Here is a 25,000-nt window from a genome sequence, read left to right on the forward strand (position 1 = left end):
AGTCGTGCAGGAGGTTGTGTGTGCGCCTCGTCTGTGCTGCACCCGCATGTTTAGGCCATTGCAAAAGTGCATGCTTCATTTACATTTATGGGATTTAGCCGACACGCTTTTCCAGAGCTTCTTACAAAGTGCTGAAAGTATCCTTAGCTAACACAAATAGGTCCAAAAATACCCTTAACTGAAACACTGGCAGAATCCAGCGTCAGTGCTGACCTTACAATGCAATGCAACAGAATACAACACAGACCAGGAGTAATTACTTAACAACGTAATGCAACAAAATACAACACAGATTGAGAGTAAATACTAAACAAAGCAAGTCAACTGCAAATATCTTATTTCAGCAGTTTTGTGAGCTGTGAATGACCCAAAACTTTCAGAAGCAACAACAGGAAACACACAAGAGGCCAATGACAACAACACACAAAAAAATGCAAACACACACACAAAGGGCTAACACGTGCAGCCGAGGCAAGAGGCAGAAGATTGTGCCCCCCCAACCCCAGACAGAAAGCTCAGCACCAGGACGTCTCCCTCAGAGCCCCACAGCACTGTTACACACCGACTCCCATCAGACCCTGAGATCTTCCTTGCTTGTACATTCACTGATTTGATTTACAATTTTGACTCAAAATAGATTTCATGGCTGAGTTTGGGGTAAATCATTGTTAGGAAGGCAGAGGGACACGTTTCCCCCCTGACCCAGATAACAGCACCTCGGACACGTACAGGTGTAATAAATACATTATATACACTACATTTTTTTACAGCTTCCCTTCATTCGTAGCATTAACTGTTCTATGCTGTTCTGTGTAAGGTGGGTGTGTGAAGATTTACTGCCAGGTCATTTCTAATCATTTGACGCCTTAGTAGCAGTGACCCACAAACCCACAAACCAGTGCTTGAGTTCTGCCTGGTCAGATTTTACACGGCCGTGTGGAGGTAGTCAGGGTTTGGTGAAGCGCAGTAGAAGACGGAGACCGGGGCCGCTGCACAAATGGGTCATCTCCTCAGAAGAGGAGATCGTCTCCTCGATCATCTCCATGAACGAGGTCATCTCCTCATTTGCTCGCAAGCTCTCCACAATCTGAAACATTAAAGACAAGTCCGCCAGCAGAACCCTGGTGCTATTGTGCTATAGTGAGAAAACGCCTCAGGCCTCCCAAGACAGTTGTCTATTAGGGAAGTGTTTGTAGCATGGAAAATCTTCCTCCACTGCGTCCTCTTACTGCTGCTTTGCTCTGTCCAAATCATGGCAACCCACTGCAGTTACGCTGAGATCACACCGTCAGCCGCGACAAGTTTCATGTGCTAGATCTGTTTTAGTGTTTCTAAACAGATGTGTTTCAGCGCATTTAAAATCATTATCATGCTGAAAGATTTTGGGTGAAAAACTGAGGAGGTTTGGGAAGCAAACCTGTGTTCACCCAGATTCCTCACCATGTATTAACAGCTTGGATAATGTTCTGGTTTTGACTTTATATTGTACTGAAGTGTATTTTATGCTTTAATGTGTTGAATGAATGAAGGAGAAAGAAAATCTTCAGTAGAACGGAGGTTTGAGGACACACTCTGAATCATCACCCCATGCTCAGCGCAGCCACGCAGACATGATTGCAGGTCTTGTAAAGAAGAGTCAGGTGATTACAGACTGATACTGTTCTTACCTGCCGGGTCATGCTCCTCAGTGCACAGCTAACACTCATCTGGAATCTGCCAATTATCCCCTTGTCAGCTGGCTGTTCATTATGTGGTGATTCGATGTTTTCTGGAGCCTAGAGATTAGCTTCTGAGCTGGAGCTGTGTGGCTTTAGTAAGTCCAGCTGAAACTCATTTTGATTACTGGTTTGTGATTGGGTAGCACATTCGTCATATCAAGGAGACCAAAGGACAACACATAAAATTATAAGTGAAATCCAGAGCTAATCACTGAAAATGAGTTGACATTTCTCAGTTCTGTTGCACTGATGTGACACCTGTCTATCTGTTTTGGCCTAAGCACCACAGCATATTTCTAAATAAATTCAATACATCCGTATGGAATATAAAAACACTCTCTAGCCTCACCCCCATCCCAGCATCTTGCCCCGCCCACACACTCTAGACCCACCCCCATCCCAGCCTCTAGCCCCAGCTCCCATCTCACCACCTTGATCTACTGCTGTGGTTGTTACAAACAAAGCAGATATAAATTGAGCGTCATACCTCCAATTGATTAGCTAGCTCGGAGACACTAATCCATCCCTGAGCTTTCCACTCCATGAATGCAGTACCTCGCATGGCTGAGTGAACCCTTACACATCATTAGAGTATCTGACAGGAATAAATGTTCATTTCAGCTCTTTTGTTTGACACATAAACACCACATCAATCGTTACGTTTAGCCTCCTCCCAGCGTGACGGTGGTGTTGGGACTCAAACACCTGCCCTTACTGGAAGCCATGGAAACTCCATGGTGATACAGTTTATCTTAACCTGAGTGACGGGATGAGTACGCAGTGATGAATTACCATATCCCCGTGTCTTGTATCTGTGGTACAAGACATTCTCCCACTCACTCTCCCCCTGCACTATGAAACCTACAACATGAAGAAGCTAGAAATAGCTAAGAACTTCAAGTCGGCCCCAAAGTCACCTTGAACCATGACAAGAAACAGCGGTTTGAAAATTGTTCACTGTTTGTAAAAAGACGTGCGAGACAGCCTAATAGTGGCATTTTCACAGTGCAGGTCACATGATCATAGGTAGAACGCAAAAGGTTCCGTTATGTTAGCCAAGTCCCACTTTAAAATGGTTAATGGAAACAGCTTGACAAATGCACTGCGAGTTCTGAAACAACAATTTTGCAAAATGTTTTTTTTTTACTGGAAAGTTGGCTCAGAATTGCTTGGATTCATAATAATGTTTTCATCTTTACGTGTTGTGAACTCAAAATAATAGGAATATCTCTGCTTTCCCCCTGCTCTCACGCAGTAACGCGTAAAATGTTTGCTCTCACGCAGTAACGCGTAACATGTCTGCTCTCACGCAGTAACATGTAACATGTCTGCTCTCACAATGTAACGTGTAACATGTCTGCTCTCACGCAGTAACGCGTAACATGTCTGCTCTCACGATGTAACGTGTAACATGTCTGCTCTCACGCAGTAACGCGTAACATGTCTGCTCTCACGATGTAACGTGTAACAAGTCCTTACACTCTCACCTCACTGGTGCCTGTCATATGCCAGGACCTCAAAGGTCATGGCACTGTATTAGCTTGCTTAATCCTAATTAATGTTTTAGATGTTTTTCATGTCATTGAAAGTATATACTCAGAACCATATGAGTTAAAAGCATATAAATCATGGATTAAGTTTCTCATTACGTAATGAGAAAAAGAACATTTTAAAAGATTACAATAACAAAAGGTCATTTGATTACAGTAATGTTATTTTGTACTGTGTTACCCATAACACTGTTACTATTAAAATAATGAAGAAATTATTGTAAAGAACATAAATGTTCCTGTCTGACGTTTTGAAGAAACATGTGGCAAACATGTAGGGATGTAATAAGAAGTAAAATTCAAGGTTTCATTTAACACAATGTCGTATCATTCTGACAGCATTGTGGTATTAGTTCAATGTTGTGGTATGGGCTTGTGATATCTGGAGTCAATAAATTTTTAATAGAATACACAATACAAAAATGAGTAGATGAGAATATATTTTCCAATCTGAATGTTAAAAAGAACATCACAAATGTGCAATATCTGAGGCCTGATTAATTCAGGGTGATTTCTGTATGAAACAGGAAACATGAAACAAGAGACATTAGAAGTGAATGAAGTGGGAATAAGATGCTTGGTTCCAGCCCATACTGTTTATTGGGTTGGAGCATGAGGTGAGTGGGAACTGTCAGCTACTGTCAATCACTATAGGAAAAGGGGTCCATGGAACGACTTTAGGTTTCTGGTATTTTCTATAAGACGTGAGGTATCTGGTTTTGAAGTATCTGGTATTGTGGTATCTGGTCTTTCCTATCAGACTTGAGGTATCTGATCTTGAGGTATCTGATCTTTAGGTATCTGGTATATTCTATCAGACTTGAGGTATCTGGTCTTGAGGTGTCTGATCTTTTCTATCAGATTTGAGTTTTGAGGTATATGGTTAGAAAAGGTTACAAAATAAAAAACGTACAAATACACAAAAGAGTTTTTCCAATCAAAGGCAAACACAAACAAGAAAAACAAGAAAAAATACACCACACATACACACACATGCACACTAAACCACTCAGAGACGTAGTATATTGTATATTGTGGCTTTGTTGGTTTGTTCTCTAAACAATCAGACAGAAGTGCGATTGACACACTCAAGCTTCAGCCTTGCGAAATAGCAATTAACCTTTATGGCAGTAGTTGCCATGCGGAAACAGATCACTGGTGTCAAAGGAAAAACAATCTCCAATTTTGACCACTTTATTTATTTATATCTTTATTGTTTACATAAATTGAAAACCTACTCTCACAATTATGTCACGTGCATGTATTGGCATTTCTAGGGAGGAAAAAAAAGAATGAACTTGCTGTTTCAATTACTGGCTCAAACAGATGAGAGCTGATGCATTTCAGATAGAGACCAAGGACTGAACGGCCAGTGAGCGGGAGGTAACGGAGAGCTGTGCTTGATGAAGAGATGCTCGCTAGATGTTCACATTTGCACTCCCTGCCCTGACTCTTCACAAAATGACCCATACACAGCGTTGCATCTCCTTCAACCCCCCCAGCCCCCACACACACACACACTACTTTGATCTGTCTCTCTGGTGCAAAGTGAATGGACACACTACTGATGAGTCTAACTGGGATTTCTCCCCACATGCAAAAACACACACACTAGCAAGAATACATGCACACATCTCTGAATAACGCAAGACACTTTGACCTAAATGGATGTTGAAGGGGAAGCAGAGACATGGCAGAGTGAAAAGAAGAGAGGAGGTAAGAGAAGTCTGTACTAGATTCTTCAGGACCAGCAAGCCTCTGTTCCAGCCCTAATCTAAGCCTCATCTGCAGAGGAGAACCTACACTATGAACAGCACCTGCAAAAAAATCATCTCAGATAGACCCTTATGATAAAGGCAGTTGATAACACCACCGATACTACGGCCTAGTCCACACCAACACAGCTCAACTGGAAAACCGCTTTTGTGTTGTGTCTACACTAGCATCTTCAGTCCATTTCCCCAAAAATCCCTATCCACCCAATACACAACAACACACACACGATGGACCCGGTGGCCGGCAAGCATGTTTGAGTGCCTGACCTATGACTCCCATGTCATTTCTACTGTAGTACTTTGTTTATGTTCTGAAGTCGATTACGCCAATACCATTGAACTGGGACAATGAACACAAAACCATCCATCTTGCATGCCATAGGTAACCTGTGCATTAAGAACAGCTCATCATGAGATGAACATACATACTTCAATAAACAGAGTGACAACTGGTGCTGCTGGAAATGTGGAGGTCACATGACCTTACGTCAGTGTGTTAGCTACATCTGTCCCCAGCACAAAGCTGCATTTTCAGAATTGTCCACTTTGGATATTCGTCCAGATATTCGTCCGGACATAAAGACTTTTCAGTGGTAGAAAACAATTTGAGAGAAAACATGAAAACATGAAAAGAGAGGTGTTACCCGTGTTAGTGTGGACCAGGTCTGAAGTCCATCATATACGTCAAGAGCAGCAACATCAACACCTGTCTCTCTTTCTCTCATAACCCAGGAGAGACGGTGTTTAGTAGGCGTGACTGCAGCCCCGCTCAATAAAACAGCCAACAACCGTCTGAGTTAGCAAGGTGCATTCAACACCTGAAATCACATTTGCATTAAATACACAGGACAACCCACATCCACCTTTCTCAGTCAAACACCTCTCTCTCTCTCTCTCTCTCTCTCTCTCTCTCTCTCTCTCTCTCATCTCTGAAACAAATGACATTCTAAAAGACTTGGAATAATGACGTAGTTCTCATCAAGGCCTCAATATTCTGTGAGAATTCAATCATTTGAACTTTCTGGGGAGATTAGTGGTTGTGAGCAAACAGCATCCACCCCCCCCCCATCACTACCCCCTTCCCCACATGAGCATGTTTATCACCCTCCTACAAGGATCTGGGGAGGGGACAGCAACCATGGCAACAGTGGAAACTTACACAATTATTATGCCTTAGCTCATTCAAACAGAGCAACAGCTGGAACGGCATCCTGAGGGAAAAGACTTTGCCTAATGAGTAAATGTCCAAGTTCACAGCTGGCTCCCCAACACACACAAAGGGAACAGGACAGCTTAACCAACCTAATATCTAAAAGGACCACACAGAACAAAGCATCTTACTGTGATTGGGACGAACCTTGTGAACTGGATAATTGTTCAAAAAAAATATGTATGTCATGATTGTTAGATCATGCCAGTGCATTAAATTGTCCTCATTTATCAGAAAGATTTGAGATGCTCACAGCTTGAATAAAAAAGAGAGAATGGATGGGAGTACTAATTTACATATAATGGTCTACTGCAATATCTGTACTGGGAAATGTTATTACTACATTAATGATTAACAAACTATAAATCTCAGCACTCATTTAGTTTAAGGCATTATACATATATATCAAATGAACATGAATCACAGGACTCACAGAATCTGACCTACACTCAGGCTTTAAAGGTAAACGGGACATTCCTGCACAGCAAATTCACCTGAGTGTAGATATCTCTCTGTCCACCAGCTAACTGGTGGGGTTCATCTAAAAAGGTTGGTTGGCTATGGGTGATGGAAGATACTTGCAGCTGCTTCTGAAGCAGTGCTAGGACCACCGCCGAACTGTGCACCGTCTGCAGCTCTCAGAGAGCGTCTCAAAGAACCCCTGGGATCTCATGGCTATGTGACGTCAACAAAATGGCTCATCTTAGATGAGCTTCCTCACTTGTCTCCACACTCTTCGTACTTGAGCTGAGTGTTCACCGCCTTTTCCTCTCTATCCATTCTCCTTGGAGTGAGAAAAAAAACTCTCCTTGATGAATTGTGTCTGAGGTTATGACGGACAAAGACACGTAGAAGTGAAATAGTACAGCATCAGCCTCACCGTACGAAAGAGGCAAAAACAGGATGAGGCTTTTAGTGGGTATGTTACTATTTTCAAGACTAATAGAGAAATAATAGTCATGGTTGTATAAGATGCATGATTAAGAGGCAGGGGTCTGTCCGGTTTGTCCGTCATCTCTACACACACAGCAATTTGAAAAGATATTGTAGAGGTCAGCTATCCAGGACAGATATGGAGTGATGGCTGAATTCAGGATATTTCTGAACTGACTGAGATGCACCCTCATTAGCTGGTCCTTTGGCAGCCATTGACTAGATGCGTTCATGGATCTGTGACTCAGCCCGGACAATAGATCTTCCACTGTGATGGACACCTCCCCCACCGGCTGGTCGGTGTACATGACCTCTAAAGTAAACTGTGTTTCTCTCAAAAAGGCAAACACTTTCTTGAGTGTCAGTCACTGAATGGGGGGGAGGAGCTTTACGCTCTCAACTCATACAAGCATTCCCAACAGCTTGCTCACACCGTTACCATAGAAATGCACCCACTTACAAAGCAATTAAGCCTTGAGATTCCATGCCAGCCAGCCAAACAGTGACCAGTTGATGCGTTGCCTCCAAGGACTCAGAAGACCGGAGCTTGGTGTGTCGCTGGATGCAGGCTTCTCCCAAACGAGAAATTAGATCTAGGACTGCAGGACTTGAAGAATGGCCTTGGAAGAGACATTTTTGGATACAGATATCACTGCAGAAAGTTTTGGACTCAGGCTTATGGAAACAGGCCATGAATCCTGAAATATTCATTTAGTCACCTGCCAGCTAGTCTATCGCTCTGCACCTGACCTATAATAGGGAATTCATAACCGTCATCCGTACGCATATGAATGAACAGTTCTTTATATAGTGTACACACCTCACTTTAATAATTAAAATAGGCCAGCTCTTTCTGCAGCACAGACTAAATACAATCACGCACCTCAACTAACCAGTCCCACAGAACCACAAGAGGGGACAGATGGGACAGCTTAAGAACATAGTGACGGCCTTTATTACAGCTTAATGAACAATGTGACTGAGAGCGCATCACTGCAATATACACCAAGACAAACACAAATGCACAAGCACACAAACAAAGAAATGAAGACCCATATGATAAAGGGTGATTCTGGCTTAAAGAATGAATCTATTACACAGTCATAGGACATAGTATCTGGCGTGGCTACAGTTAGAAACACTTGTTCATCAGCAGCAATACCTAGGCCATAGGTGAGTGCAAACATCTCCAGTGTCTACAGCAGCATTACAGCTGGGCAGGCCCGTTGACAGTCTTGCTGGGGCCCGGGACAAGAAAGATTCATGTACCCCCCCCCCCCCCCCCCCCCAGCGCGAGGGTTCGCGCGAAAATGACGTAATCGCAGTGGCTCCGCCCGTGCGCGAGGGCCTCGCGCGCTGTCGGTTCGCGAGGTCGTGCACCTCTCGAATTTTGTAACTTCGCGCGCGCCGCGCTTCAGCGCAATGAACAGTCATGTTTGTAGGGTTCATAAACCTTTATAAGGTGGAATTAAAGCACGTGTACGTCACTTTAAAGGTCCATTTCAATATTTTCCAGCACGTTAAACTTACTTAAGTTAAATATTTATACATATACTCAAAATGATTCGAAATAATTCGCTTTTTATCACATTATTTAATGGTTGTTTATTTTCAAAACGCCCAATCTTAACGTCTTCACGAGAACTGTTCAGTCAGACAGCTATTTGTTGTGAAACGAAGTAGTTACAATTTCAAGCATTTTCAAGTACTTTACCCTAAGTTCCAGCACTTTTCAAACCTGGAACACAATGCAACTTTAAAATTCGTCAGATAAATGTTTTTCCTTTCTTTTCTGCGCTCCAGATTTCTGTATTTACTTTAACTACCCACCACTGTATTTCCCGCTGTTGGGCGGATACCGGCCGGCTACAGTCGGTGCTGGATCAAACCATTTTCCAGTGGGAGGCGGGGGTGTATGCACTTAATGGAAAATATGCAGATAGATAAAAAACATATATATTTGAGCCATCGAGCTTATTATGAGTACATAATTTTATATTAATGAAAGATTTCAAGATTATTTAAAAATTATAGACTTTAAATAAAAAATAAATTGCTGGGCTCTTTGATGGGCCCCCCTGGCCCTAGGGCCCGGGACAACAGACCCGGTTGTCCCCCCCTGTCGACGGGGCTGCAGCTGGGTGTCAACATTTCTTGGGGGTCAAAAATGTCATCTTCTCGATTAGACAAATGATTACCACGACAGTTAGAGCTGACCATTCCCTCACAACTATTCAAAGGTCCGATTACAAAATGTTGCATCACAACTTACAAGTCATTCAATGTCAGTAGTACACTTTTCATGTTAAATACTTCTCGCTGTAGTCTTCTCGCCCAAGTCTTCATAGACGAGGTTTAGGCATCACTAAATATAGAAGAAGAACAGCAGAGGGCAGGATGGTTAAACACCTGGGTGGGTGTAAAAGTCAGCACGGTGACCTGTCTGTCAATGCCTGCTTGTAATCTTACTGTCTCCCTGCTAGCGATCTTCCCGTCTCCCTACTAGCGATCTTCCCATCTTCCTAATAGCGATCTTCCCGTCTCCCTACTAGCGATCTTCCCATCTTCCTAATAGCGATCTTCCCATCTTCCTAATAGCGATCTTCCCGTCTCCCTAATAGCGATCTTCCCGTCTCCCTACTAGCGATCTTCCCATCTTCCTAATAGCGATCTTCCCGTCTCCCTGCTCCCTCTCTTTTGCCTTCCCTGATCTCAAAATCTGACTGCAACGATCTTATTATTAAAGTCGGTACTACCTTGCACTGACAGTGATGGCCAGAGAAGTATTCAGACCTTTTGTAAGACACCTTAGAGAATGTATACTGAATTAGCCTCATCAAACTTGTCAGGGCATAAATGGATCGTACATGGTGTTCCATTCCATAGCTAGGAATGGAGAGCTCAGGTTGGAGAACCTACATCACTCCAGAAACTTCTCATTGTCTCAGTAATTGTCTTGTCTTTTCCTTCACTTCGTCCTTTTCTGTCTCTTTCGCGTCCTACTCGGGCCGGCATCAGTGCAGCGGGCCAAAGCGAAGATGATGAAGGCAGCTCGAGTGCCTCGTCATGCCACACTGGCTTTGATGGTGACAGAAGGTGGACATGTCAGTGAATCTGATGGACCCGATTCTACTTTTCTTTTTTTCTTTTGCTTGGCAGACAATTCAAATCACATTTGGGTTTTTTTCTTGCCTCGCTTGAGTGAAATTTTCAGTGTAACTCTACAGAAATTTATCTTCATTATTGCTTCTTAAAAATATGTGCCAGAAAACCTTTAGACTTAGTTTCCCGGTTGTTCTCTGTGGTTATATGTTCAACATGTCATTAGACAGACCAAAGGGGAAGAAGACAGAAGATTTCATTCATGAGTTCGACTTCCATTCTGGGAAAACACCACATTGCACAAGTGAAAACCACAAGTGTTATTTGGGTGTGCCATGGTGACACTGGAGACACCCGACCAGAAACCAAGTCCACAAGCATTATAGAAGTCACCACCACATCACCACATTATAGCATTTGCTGACAACCATGTCCAGTGTCATCATAGTGTAGTGACAAGAATGACAGTTTCAGGTGTTCAAATTACAAGTAAGCTCATTATTGCAGGGTTAGTCACAAAACTCTGCTAGTTATACAGAAGCAGTTTTTCATGACTTCAGAGGCTCATGTGATGACCAGCACAAATATAAATGTAATGTTTTCTGATCTGTGTACAGAAGAAAAGCTATGTAGATATCAGTTATATGCGGTCTAATCCAATGAAGCTCTTAAAAATATGAGAAGATACAGAGATACAGGTGGGAGAGGGAGAGATAGAGAGAGGAAGAGAGAGAGAGAGAGAGAGAGAGAGAGAGGGCAGAAAAGGTAGAGAGAGAGAAGGGAGCAAGGGAGAGAGAGAGAGAGAAAGAGAACTTGAATACAAGTGTGTGTGTGTGTGTGTGTGTGTGTGTGTGTGTGTGTGTGTGTGTGTGTGTGTGTGTGTGTGTGTGTGTGTGTATGTGTGTGTGACAGAACAGCACTTCACCTGTCAAGAGTGTGCACCATGCAGAATGTTGTGGAGTGGAGCCCACCAGTGGTTAACACAGCCCAGAGGTTAATGCACAGCCGCTGGGCACCACTTACATCATTCATTATTACGGCATTCATCACAGCATTTATGAACACTCCGCAGAGCTTCGGGAAGATCAATTCATTTGACTGGTGTTCACACAGGCTAAGCCCACCAAACAGACCACGGAGTTCGCACAATGGTTAATTTTTCTAGAAATAACAGTTTCCCACTGTGCAAGGATGTCTTCTCTTAAACACTGCACTGTACACTACCAGAGTTCTGACAAAACCATGATTCCCAGACGAACACTACAGTTGTACTGACTCAAGCAACAGTCAGAGGCAGTCCTGGCATAGTCAGACACCAGTTTGCTCAGCAAACCTAACCAAACTGCTTTCCCTAATGCCGTTCCAAAGCCATGCTCTGGTTGTTACTAATGGGGACGTGTGGCTAGAATAGGGCTGCCTTCTGCCCAGAGGCTGTTGAGGTTTATTGCACTCACGGTCGTATTGTTCCTGCAGTATAATATAACTGACACCCAACCCTCCCAGACACAAGGAAAACAAACAAGGTTAATAATAACAACATGGCAAAATCCAAACCCCATCTGGTTTCTGCCTGATGTTCCTTTCATAAATGATTAGCATCATGGAAAAATCACAGAATGAAAGAATGCTTCTTTAAAAAAAAATCTCTTGGTTCAATAAAGTCATTAAGTCTCTAATCACAATGAAAGAGGGATGAGATCACCAAATCACTGTTGTTATGATGAAGTCTTGTAACTCCTACAAAAAGGAGATATAAGGTTTGTGACACTTTTGCAATAATTTACAATCTTTTCTCCCCAGCCAAACTGCAAAAATTCCTGGAGATGTGAGATTTGGAATGATGCAAACATAATGGTCAAAGGAGGTGCTTTTAAGATAAAAAAAAATCAGTACTTTAGACTTTTACTTTTTAGCTTTAATATGTGATGACTACATCTACAGTGTTTGAAATGGTTTCATCAGAATTAGTGATTTTAATATTCACAGATATTGGCATTGAAACAGAACCACCACCAACACCCATGACTCTGTTTATCATGGTAGAAAAGGTGACACTTGACCCTACACCCTGCTGCAGTTATCAGGACTGGCTTCAAATGGTTTCTGCCTTATTTGGAAGCCTATATTTACTCTATTTGAATCAACTGTGTTTAAATGGTTAAATTATTTTATGCTCGTATGAAGTATTTTGAATTGTCTAAACAAATAAACTTGCTTTGCCTTTCATTCATAGCAAAGTGGAGTATCAGACAGTCACACTATAGTTAGCATTGTCTGTGAGAGTGCTGTTTCCTAACACGCCGTCTCTGTTTTCTTTTGTAGAGTATGAGACCAAGATGAGCTGTGTCCAGGCTGAACCAGAGGAAAGGCCTGCTAACGCTAACACCAGCCCCAATGACAACATTGCCCCAAGCGCAAACGCTAGCGCCAATTCTAACGCTAACTCTAGTCCAGAGTATAGCCCTTTCCCCAACGCTAGCGCTAACCTCAACACTGCCACCAATGCTAGTGATGAGCTGGAGTGCAAAATCTGCTACCAGCGGTACAATGCCCACAACCGCAGGCCCAAGATCCTGGACTGCCTGCACCGCGTCTGTGCCCGCTGCCTCAATAAGATCCTGGATATGGGCGACGGGTCCGGCTGCATCTGCTGCCCCTTCTGTCGCCACGAGACGCACGTGGGCGAGTACGAGGTGGCCGGCCTCCCAGACGACTCCAACATCATGTCGTGCCTGGCGGTGCGCGACAAGTCCTGGAGCTCGGACCACGGCAAGGAGGTGCTGCTGACCCCCAAGAGCCTGTCGTCCAGCGACAGCCCGTCCCACGACTCCTCCAACTGCCTGGTCATCACCATCATGGAGGTGCAGAGGGAGACGCGCCGTTCGTCCGGCCGCCGCGACAGCTCCGACTACTACGGCGAGCACAGCCTGGACTCGGCGTCGGAGGGGTCGCACGGGGGCGGTGGCGGGGCAGGGGGCGACCAGGACACGCTCTCCAAGCTGTGCAACCACGTGCCCCGCGTCCTGGTGTGGCTGCTGGGCTTCTTCTACTTCGGCTCGCTGCCGTTGGGCATCTACCTGCTGGTGATCCAGCGTGTGGCGCTGGGCATCGTGTGCGTCAGCCTCGTTCCCTCCAGCCTCACCGTATGCCTTGTCTACGGCTTCTGCCAGTGCCTGTGCCAGGGCATGTGTGACTGCTCCGGGCGAAGTTGATTGGGGCAGAGCGCCACGAGGAGAGCGCGGGCACGAGAGAGGAGCCGGCAGCGACACAACCGATAACCGACGGCGGACATCTTTTTGAACAGGCGGGAGCTGATATGCTAAGCTACATTACTCTCCCACTCTTAACACATGAAACAAAACTTAACATTAGGACACGTAGCAGCAGCTGTGTGACATGACAAGCTAGCGCGGATTAGACCAGATAGTAGCAGACTAAAGCCTCAAAACACAGCAAACCTCCCACGTTCCACAGTGTCAGCTGGCCTCCAGCAGTAGCGGGACAAACCGAAGATCAAGGATACAGTCTTGAGCGAAACTACAAAAGAAAAAAAGGCATCTTGCATTGGAACAGTTGTTTTAGCTTTGGATTCACACTTCCTGGGCACTGGGAGATCACAGCATATGTAGCCATAAACATCACATGAGCCACGCAGAACAAAGGTTAAATACTGTGGTTATTCCTCCACTTGAGTTCTTCATTCAGTTGGTTTATCCTTAAATGTCGGGCTTCATTCATCAGTGTGACAGTAGCATCCTCACCAGGGGAAAGTGATTAGTCAAAAGACTTTAAGAGCACATACTGAAGGGAAGACAATCACCCATGTGGTAAAATAGAAGTGGTAAAATAAAGTGGAACTTTGCTGTAAAAGTCTGGTTGTTTTGCCAAATTATAATCCAGCTAATCCAGGTATAATCCAGGCAAAATACACAGAGATATTTTCAGTATCCAGCACCTGGAGTTCTTCAGAGTTAAGGTTCATGACATATCTGTAAATGGGGTTGGGGTAGTCATCTACTTTCTAAGGCTGAAGTATCCAAGTGGAACACACAAACAAAACGATGTGTTGACATTTGAGAAGAACTCAATACTGTATTCCATTGGTCATTTTTTGTTTTGTTCTACCCATCTTCTCTTTCTCTCTCTGTATCTCCTTCTCTCTCTTTCTGTCACTCCAGTGCTCTCTCTTTCTTTCATGCTGACAGCACAGTGGAATGAAATGACGAGGAATGAGATGCTGTTTCATCCATCATAGTTGACAATGTGAACATGCCTGAGGAGACCACAGTGGAATAGCTAAGACAAACGCAGAACTCAGGACGTGTGGAGGAGCTGGGGGGAGGCTCTCAGAGAGACGAGAGTGAGACGGGGTCAGCAGACTGCAGAGAGAAGCACTGTAGACGATGTCAGAAGAATAATCAACTCTGGGTTTCTTTCTACATGAAAGAGATAGGGGCTGGTCTGTCAGGAATGTTTCCCAAAAACAAAAAATATGAAGGAGGAAGAGTTTTGCTATAAAAGTGCTTCCCTACTCCTTCATTATTAATAAAGTCTAATCATTGTGTCACATGCCCACTTCTTAAAAAGGCTCCAGAAACAAACTCAAGCATTCTACGATCTTCATGAAGGGCACATTAAAACTACGCCTCATATCGGTTGTAAGTCTGTTATATATAGTCTTAGCACTGTTGGAGAAACCAAATAACTTGCTATGTCAGCTGGCTGACAGAGAACTACTACAAACATGGCATATTTTATAACATGCCAAATGCACATTTGGAATTCAACAAGTGCAAAAGCAAAGTTAACTTCTCATTATAGGCACAATAGAAGTAGCATGTTTTAGTGCGTGACAGATTCTTGAGGGTAATTGTTACTTAATTTAACCTCCACCAAAGTTGTCACTCTTCGATAACACAAAACACAATGTAAGAGGATGTAGAACACAGTAGTTGAATTTGCAGTTCCTTTACCTGCTCTGCAGCTGACCAGAGACCCAATAGCACATGGCAATCCCTGCTCTGTGCAGCAGAAGAGGGTTACACCTCCTCACTGCATTGGTCAGAGCGAACCAGCCAGTCCCCGGCATTGTCAACCTTCGTGAACACCCTCACCATATATCTTCAGAATGAAACAACAACAATCTACAGAGCATGCTCGGTTAGACCCCTCCCTCTCAGGCTGAACGATTTCCTGCAATGCGGAAGACGTAGGCAGCACGTGGGAACTGACGTTTTTAATGAACACCTTGGGTAAATGGCCAGCTCTATTAACCAATCAGAAAACCTCTCAACAAGGAGGCGGTCCCCCTTTAATCGTCACACCACTTTAAACGTATACTTGTTTGGAGGGAGTTGCTTCGCAGAAAGCCTTGGATGAAGTGCATGTGCTTGAAGTGAGAATGGGGATACCTTCATTGGCCAAAGGTAGTGAGCAGTAATGGTGGTAAAGCCTGTTGTAAGCATATGTCCTCTTCTACACTTTGTAATGAGTCTTCTTGATGGAGGACTCAATGGAGAGCCCTCTCCTCATGCAAAAATTAATGCCATTCATCAAGGAAACAGCCAAAGGGCTCCCTAAGAATTCAGCAGTGCCTCACGCATGGACTGGGCTTCAATCAAGCCGGTTCAATCAATCTGGTTCATCACTCAGTAAACAGCACCGAGGGTTTTTATGTTAATTTGGAAATCAGTCGAATGGTGCAATCAACCTGCTGTACATCTGAATTGCATGCTACAAATATCAAAAAGTAGTACAAAACAGAAAAATATAAAAACCTGCGGGGCTTCCTGAGTGGCGCAGCGGTGTAAGTGCTAACCCCATCATCAGGTGATTGCTGATTCTATCCCTGGTGACTCCAGACCCATCCCTGCCTGGCAACCCAAGAGAGCATAACTGGCCTTGCTCTGTGGGTGGGCCTGAAGGTACTAACCAACCTGGAGGTCTGTCAGCCAGTATAGGTGGAGCTGGTGTGTTGAGCCAACGTTCTGTGTAAAAACACATCTCACTCATCAAATCAATGAGGCTAACACACTGTTTCATCTAAAAGCAACCTTCATCCTAACATAATTCAATTTAAGACTATTTATACCTGCAATCAAATATTCAACATCTTTTTTCCTAGTTTTAGGGAAATGTGCTGCATGAATTTTAATAACTTTTGAATAATTTAGGCACAATATACTTTCTGCCAGTGAACACACTGAACACTTTCTTCACGTGTGATAGCAACACCCCCTCTCGCTCTCTCCATCACCCCCTCCCTCTCTCTCCATCACCCCCTTCCCACTCTCTCTATCACCCCCTCTCACTCTCTCCATCACCCCATCCCACTCTCTCCATCACCCCATCCCACTCTCTCCATCACCCCATCCCACTCTCTCCATCACCCCCTCCCTCTCTCTCCATCACCCCCTCCCTCTCTCTCCATCACCCCATCCCACTCTCTCTATCACCCCCTCTCGCTCTCTCCATCACCCCCTCTCGCTCTCTCTATCACCCCTTTCTTCCCCTCCCCTCTCTCATGCCTAAAGATTCTGGAGAACAAAAATCTCTCTAATCCTTACAAACATGTGCAAGCAGACAGATACACAGGCGAAGAGACAGACAGACAGAGGCAGAGAGAGAAAGAGAGAGAGAGAGAAACAGAAAGAGGGAGAGAGAGCGCAAGCTTGTGGTCTCCAATCAAAACTCTGGCACTGCCACACACAACTCCTAAAATCTTAATTAGCACTGCAGTGTGTGAGTGTGTATGTGCTCCAAGACCTTTTTAGAGAGAGCAACCCAAACCCAAACCCTAACCCTACTGGCTCAGAAGCGGCAGATTCCGGAGCTGAAGATTCTGCTGATGGGAATGCTCTCTGTGTCAGACAGTACTGATTTCACCACTGGGCTACTGTACTGGAGCAATTTAATTGACTCACATCCGGTTTCATAATATCATTATCAGTAAAGGCAGTTTCAGCAAAGAAAAAAAAAGTGTTAGAGTCCCTGTCTCATTTCTACCCATAAAGCCACACACATACCCACCCATCCACACCTGCACGCATCTCATTCTCAAGCCATGCATGCAGCACTTTCATTCTCTTCAAAAGGTCACACAATCCATCGCATGTGATCTGCCACATTACCTCTGCCTCTAAGACCACAGGCACGAGACCCAGAGGCAGAGGAGCTCCCAAATAAGCCAGCACCCCTCACCCGCACAATGTCAGACTGCAGTGTGTAATTACATCACGTGGAAGGCTGTCTCAGAGCGCAGTCTATTCATCCGCTCTTGTTCTGACAGGCTGTACACGTACAAGCCTCTGATATCCAGCACAATGAACAGGCTCCATTAGCGTTCTCAACCAAGGATGAATCATGTGCCATCACACATGAGATGTCAAGGGGGAGAAAAAACAGTCATTATGTCTATCTGCTCCAAAACGGTCTTTAAGTGTCTTTATACACACACACACACACACACACACACACACACACACACACACACACACACACACACACACACACACACACACCCACACCCACACCCACCCACACACAAACACAAACCCACACCCACAACCACACCCACACCCACACCCACACACACACACACACACACACACACACACACACACACACACAACCACAACCACACACCACAGCTTTGCCTGCTGGTCTACATCCTGATAGAACTCTCAGGAGTCACAGAAGTCAGGTCAACCAATCCCCTCTGCTCCTGTTGTTGCCATAGAGACACCTTAGGTATTTTACATTTTCATCTCAACAGTAGGGGGTGCACACGCACCCACCGCACCCCCTATGATCACAATATAATACACTAAGAAACAATATTCCGAACATTATTGCAGGTCATAAAACTGTAATAATGAATGATAGGACCCTTAGCTTTCCACGTGTAATCATTTACTCATGGCAAGGTCAGTGGACTGAGCAGTAAAATTCCACCATCACGCCTCCGGCAGCATCCCTGGACACCTTATCCAGTATTCACGCTGTGTTTCACACAGAGAGGTCCTTCCAGCCCAGCCTCTCTTACTGCAGTCAAGCTCCAGAAGACCCCCCCCCCCCCCTCAACATTACTTGCTGAAGGGTTGCAGCTCTAGAAAGTACTGGTGCTGTCTAGACTACTGTCTAGGCCCTGGCACCGTTATGTCCAGGGCGAGGGCCCAGCTTGGCAAGCAGATCCAGATGCACTGATTCTGACCCAGCTACTGGTTTGGGAAGCACAGGGGAACATGTACCAGACAAGCTAGGCAGGTTGTTAAACCCAGGGGCCATCACGCTTTGACCTCACTGTGCTAACACTTGCACAGTTACACACACATGTGCACACACATTTACACACATCAAGCACTTACACAGACATTAAAGGTGTGACATAAAAAGTCTGACAAAAGCACATGAGGGTGCCAAGAAGGAAGAAAAGGGAGAAAAGAAAAATCACTGATATTCAGGAGAAGAGTGGAGTCACCTTACAGACCAGTCTGAAGTTCTTACCAAATTGGTCCAAAACCAGTTTATTGCAAGAAGCTCTCTTCGCTCTCTGGCTGCAGAAGTGTCTGAGCACAATCAGAGCTATAGACATTGTGGAGCAAAGTTAAATTGTTTGCCATCATTCACATTCCTGACACTGGAATAATTTACATTTGCAAATTTGGCAGAAGCTCTTACGTGACTTACGATTTTAATCATGTTTCAGAGGTAAAAGGGAATGTAGCATTAAGAGCCTTTCCTAAGGTCTCTTAATGGTGTATCACACACAAGGTTTCTTACTGGTAGACATTAACGGGGGATTGAACCCCATTTCCAATCGAAGAGGCGGTGGTGTTGCCCACTAGACTATACCAACCATATAATCACATGACACGGAATAATGACACCTCATTGCTCAAAAAGCATAGGGAAAGAAATGGAGAAGGTCAGAGAAAGATTTCCATTACACTCCCACTCACATCTCCCGCCATTTGGTGCCTCCATATTGGTTCATCTACTCCTCAACCAGCTCAACCACTGGCCTCACCCCCTGCACACGCTGCTGGACATGTTAGGAGACACAGCACAATTCCTGGACAAGCCCAAGGAAAGCCATTTTGCACAAGTTACCATGACCTTTGGCCCCAAAGGCCCACAGCCGTGCGGTGCTGCTTTCTAACCACCAACATGCCCTCGTGAAGCATGACATCATGATCTGCCAGGAGCACTCACACCCCTCCCCAAGCTGGACGCCTCCTGCACTCTAATGTCACTCAGCCTCAGAACCACAACCCGGGGCAGGAAGTACTGTCCTTACGGTCTGGTTCCACAGGGCTTTGCATTAACGGGGCTAAAATCTGCCATATCCACATCGAAACTGTAACCCAAGCTCACAGAGTATTCCCAGCATTTTGTTTTCATGTTTTCCTGTCATCAGGAAGACCACACACACACACACACACACACACACACACACACACACACACACACACACACACACACACTCACACACACACTCACACACTCACACACTCACACACACTCACACACACTCACACACTCACACACACACAGTTAACTTCACACAGTGGCACTGCAGTGGGCATTAATACTTAATTTATTTACACGTCCCCCTTAGCAACACATTATGAAACTTTAATGCAGACCAGGGCCATATATCACCAGCCATAACCCACAATTCCAGCTGTGTGTGTGTGTGTGTGTGTGTGTGTGTGTGTGTGTGTGTGTGTGTGTGTGTGTGTGTGTGTGTGTGTGTGTGTGTGTGTGTGTGTGTGTGTGTGTGTGTGTGTGTGTGTGTACTTCTACTACCCCCGAATTGGTTTCCTTGGATGACACTGGTGATTTCTGATACCTGATGGAACGTTCCTCACTGGATACAGCATCTATGTGTGGCTAACCTTTCTACAGTGACCTCTACCTGCACATGTGAGGGAACACGTCACACAATGGTTCACTGGATGTGTGTATTAAAAACACAAGAGACCATTTACAAAGAAAGGTTCATGTAATTATGCTATTGACAGCAGTCTGTGGAGGGTGTATATTAGGGTGCTGTACAGGGTACAGGGAGATCAATACTCATACGCACACACACACACACACACACACACACACACACACACACACACACACACACACACACACACACACACACACCCACACGCACCCAACTGCAAACATCTTAAGGTCATGTACATGACCCTGTGATAAAAACGTGTATGTGTGTGTGAGTGTGAGGATCAGAGTGTGACTGTGTGAGGAGCTTGCAGCCGATATGAAGAAAACTCCTACAGCTGAGCTAAAACAATTGCTCTCCTGGGGATTAGTGGTGAGTGTTACTGCGTGTGTGTGAGAGAGAGGAGGAAGGTTTTTTTTCTCCTACCTTGACCTTCTCCTGTAGTTTTCCGAGGTGTAACGTGCTCTCAATGATGCGGGTGAGCCCCCCCTCTTTGTCTTTCTCTAGACACGAGGCCTGAGGGCAGAGAGACATGAGAGAGCGGCACAAGTACACAGTTACACACAGACATACAGAGACACACAAGTACACAGTTACACACGGACATACAGAGACACACAAGTACACAGTTACACACGGACATACAGAGACACACAAGTACACAGTTACACACGGACATCCAGAGACACACAAGTACACAGTTACACACGGACATCCAGAGATACACAAGTACACAGTTACACACGGACATCCAGAGACACACAAGTACACAGTTACACACGGACATACAGACACACAAGTACACAGTTACACACGGACATACAGAGACACACAAGTACACAGTTACACACGGACATCCAGAGACACACAAGTACACAGTTACACACGGACATCCAGAGACACACAAGTACTCTGCCCAAAGCTGTGGCAGCACTTGCAAATCACAGCTCATGCCAATAATGACATTTGAACGTGAGAGAGAGAGAGAGAGAGAGAGAGAGAGAGAGAGAGAGAGGTTCAGCTAAAGCTTTAGATGTCAAGTGTAGAACAGGACCAATCTGAAGTGATCACAGCAATCAGCAGCAAACACAAAAAGCCACGACATTAAAGCAGCATAACAGCATTATAGCGGCATAACGACATTATAGCGGAATAATGACATTATAGCAGCATAATGACATTAAATCGGATATGGTACCTTGTAGCCACAAATGAGAAAACTTTTAATCAAAAGCATATTTGGGTTTAAATTGAACTGGTGTCATTGTTTCCATCAAGATGTGAATGTAATCAACAAGTTTGTTTTGTGTAAAGTCATCTGTAGGAAAACGGCTTCAGATGCGCTTTTGAAGTCTTTTTGTTTATTCACTTGACGTTACAGTAAAACAGCATGCACTCAAAATAATATTTATAACATTGCATTTAACAAACAGCTCCACAAAGGCTTCGAATCTGACAACCATGTGTGGAGCGAGTGAGGACCGCTTGCAGAGTTTGAGTAGCAAACACAGCTGTCACACCAGGAGGCAGGACCAACAGACCAACAACACGTCAGAAATGGACCACAGCATCATCTCAGAGGCAGTGGACTTCAGGAGCCGCCTTGACAAAGTCAAAGTCCTGCTGAAAATAGCTAGAGAAGATGGATTCCACACAAGGTGATCGTTCCTTGGCTCGTGGCAACAGAATGAGACTAAAGCCCTGGGTGTCTTGGTTCACAAATAATGAAACGCATCCTAGCTTATATTCATCGCAGAAAGGAACACTACATTCAATATATGAATGAGGAGGATACAGTCAAAGAGAGAAACAGATACTGTGTTTCACTCGGCAAATGAACAGTGCTGGATAATCGATTGGGGGAGATGCGAATACACTGCTGAAGCAGCCCAAGGCTCACGGCGTCAGCAAACACTACGACGAGGTGTGGGCTCAAGAGAGGATGTCAGATAATGAGGGCTTCCTGCACGACATCTTCATCCTTTAAATGCTGTGATTTGTGCTAATGGGGCATGAGAACTCACCATAAAAAGAAAGAAAGCAAGAAAAAAAAAAACACGGTACAAATTAGACCAAGAAGACGTGCAAATTGCACAGAGAACAGTGCGTGCGTCGTTTCATAATCACAGCCTATAAATGTCGCCATTTAGAGCATCTGCTCTGTGTTGACCAGTAGACACCCATATAGTCAGAAACACAGCCTTGTGTCCCGATCGTGTGAATTATTACATTTATAGCATCAGGCAGAGCAACGTATAAACACTTTATTGTCAACTCAGAAATGTATCCTTATATGGGTAAAAAAAAATCTCGAGATTCTACCAGAAACAAGACACATTGCTGAAACCTATAGGGTCATAGTCATACCTGCCTCCACTGGGACACCAGCTCCCAGTTAAACACAGGCACAGTCACACCGTTTGACCCAAAACACCCTAACAAGCGCCAAAGCAACCCCAATTTATCAGAAAACAGAAAGAGCGCTCTACACCAGGCGCGGGGCACGGTGTGGTGTGCAGTTGTCTGAGTAAGAGATCCTCTTGCTCCTTTTTTCCCGCATTTTGGTAATGGTCATTGCAGGCACTGTAATCTGAATCACACTGAATTGAAAAGCCCTGAACCAGTGCGAGGAGGTCAGATCTGGGGCTGAAGGTGAGTTAACAGCCTGGTGCTCTCATTCAGTGTCATATTCAGTCAGCCTCACTGGCTGCTACTGCACATAATGGAGCTGGCTGTCATGAAATTCTGACAATATACAGCCCTGTGTAGCTCTAAAAATACAGCTCTTGAGCCTTAAGCCTGTTGTACATGGACACAGGACCAGTATAACAGACAGAAAGGAACAAATGTGTTACACAATAATATACTTCGGATGAAACATCCTTTATAAATGTGTAAAAAAAAAAAAAAGTACCTTTTGAAAAAGGTACTGTGATGTTCAAAATAAGAAGTTTGCTGAACCTCTGGACTTAGAGAACCTGAGGCAAACACATCTAGATTCAGGCACTGAGGAGAGTTTGAAGAGACAGGCAGCAGTTAGTGAACTCCCTCTTGCCACATCTCTGGGGTCCTGGAGTTTGGCGAGGAAAGCACGGGCGGATCTATGTCTGAGGCTCTCTCCACTTTCTGAAATGTGAGGGCAGAGTGCCTGGACTTGTCCAGCTAATAATGCCTGTCAAAAATTGAGCCTTTTGCAAAGGTCACCTTACTGACTCGGCTTTTTGGATTGGACCACTGCGCCCTGCATTGTGCAGGAAGCAGACGCCACAGCCGAGATTAGGCTTCAGCACCCCCCCCCCCCCCCCCAACAGGTGGTATGAAAGTCGGCTGTCTTGCTTCGCCTTGCCGAGCGAGGGCTTTGATTGGTGGAGAAGCCTGGTGAGTGTGAGTGGCACTTCCTGCTGGTTAGCCAGTGCAGAATTGGGGAAACACTTGAGGATTTCACACATGACAGACTTTGAGGTCAAAACCTCCAGCCTGGTTACACGCCACTTCATTACAAGTAGGTTAGACCCAGAAGCAGGAGTGTGAGAAAGGCAGATCAAAGGTACAGGTGCAGTGGAGCAGGTAGGATGGCGGTATACAGGTCATATGGTCCTCACCCACTGAACACTGGGAACACATAGGAAGCATCCGTACAGCATCGGCCTCTACGGCAGGGGCTACGAGGCCTCTCAGCTCTGTCATTTAAACTGGCAAATTACAGAATATCCTCAAATGAACCATCAGAGGGCGATAAAGAGCAGGCCACTTCACTTCACCACTCCCAAGTTGAACGCTCATCGCCACATGGTTCTTCTAAGCCCAACACAGATTCAGCTGAAGTTCTGCAGAAGGTCGAGCAACACTGGCAGACCAAACACCAGAGTGGCGGCGGGTTTATTTCCAGCAACACCTCAGCCTTGGGCACATTTGGCCAACCGGTAACCCAGTGAGACAGTCGCAATGCCCCTGAGGGCATCTACTTCAGAGTGAAGTGAAGCATTTATTTGCCGTGCACATGGTGTTGTGTGTGTGTGTGTGTGTGTGTGTGTAGGTGTAACCTACTTAGAGTTCAAATTCAAAAATGAAATAAAAGAAAAAAGTAAAGTTAGACTACAAACTACATCTTACACTGCTGGAGAGTGTAGGGGCACCTTCTACAAGGACATAAGTGTATCTGGAAGTACCATCCATCACGTTTTTGTGCAAACGTGTGCAACCGGTATAACACAGGCAGGTCGGTCAAACTCATAACACTCATTCCAAAGTGTAAGTTGCTTTTGATTGTGTGTTGTGTGTGTGTGTGTGTGTGTGTGTGTGTGTGTGTGTGTGTGTGTGTGTGTGTGTGTGTGTGTGTGTGTGTGTGTGTATGTGTGCGTGTGTGTTTAGTACCATGTGTATGAGCTGGTCTCTCTCATGGGCAGTTCTCTCTGCAAGGGTCACAACATTGGCCAGGTACTGATGGGCTATGAGCTCTTTCTCTAAAGACTCTTCAATCTGGTGCTTCAAAATATCAATACGCCTCTGAGCCTTTCTAGAGTTAGAAAGAGACAGGGAGGGAGAGAGAGAAGAGAGAGAGAGAGAGAGAGAGAGAGAGAGAATCATGTATTTGCATGCTTTCTACTCAATCTGCATGACCTCGGATCTAATCTAACACATCTCATTCAGTCAACCGCAATCACTGACAAGCCCTTCATGAGGTAGGTAAATTGAGTGAATTGAGAAGTGAAAACACAGAAATGAGCAAATTAAGTCTAGGAAACACAGATATT

General features: G+C 44.8%; 2 protein-coding genes across 6 annotated transcripts in view; one reads left to right on the forward strand and one right to left on the reverse strand.

Moving 5' to 3' along the window:
• LOC143510095 (E3 ubiquitin-protein ligase RNF182) overlaps positions 1–14,484 on the forward strand; it is a 16,690-nt gene extending 2,206 nt beyond the window's left edge. The window contains exons 2-3 of one of the 2 annotated variants that reach the window (XR_013129899.1): positions 12,611–13,950; positions 14,467–14,484. Coding sequence is in view for 1 of the 2 variants with exons in the window: in XM_076999110.1 (XP_076855225.1) it covers positions 12,625–13,500 (876 nt within the window). In the remaining variant the exon portion in view is untranslated. Of the gene's footprint in view, positions 1–12,610; positions 14,157–14,466 lie in introns of those variants that run through there. The other variant, XM_076999110.1, reaches the window with a different exon arrangement.
• The window catches only part of cep89 (centrosomal protein 89), a 61,003-nt gene that overhangs the window by 13,907 nt on the left and 22,096 nt on the right, over positions 1–25,000 (reverse strand). For all 4 annotated transcript variants that reach the window (XR_013129898.1, XM_076999086.1, XM_076999097.1 and 1 more), the window contains exons 17-18: positions 24,621–24,762; positions 20,673–20,762 (exon numbers count right to left, since the gene is read on the reverse strand). Coding sequence is in view for 3 of the 4 variants with exons in the window: in XM_076999086.1 (XP_076855201.1) it covers positions 20,673–20,762; positions 24,621–24,762 (232 nt within the window). In the remaining variant the exon portion in view is untranslated. The remainder of the gene's footprint in view (positions 1–20,672; positions 20,763–24,620; positions 24,763–25,000) is intronic.

The sequence above is a fragment of the Brachyhypopomus gauderio genome, chromosome 1, assembly GCF_052324685.1.
Source record: "Brachyhypopomus gauderio isolate BG-103 chromosome 1, BGAUD_0.2, whole genome shotgun sequence".
NCBI lineage: Eukaryota > Metazoa > Chordata > Actinopteri > Gymnotiformes > Hypopomidae > Brachyhypopomus > Brachyhypopomus gauderio.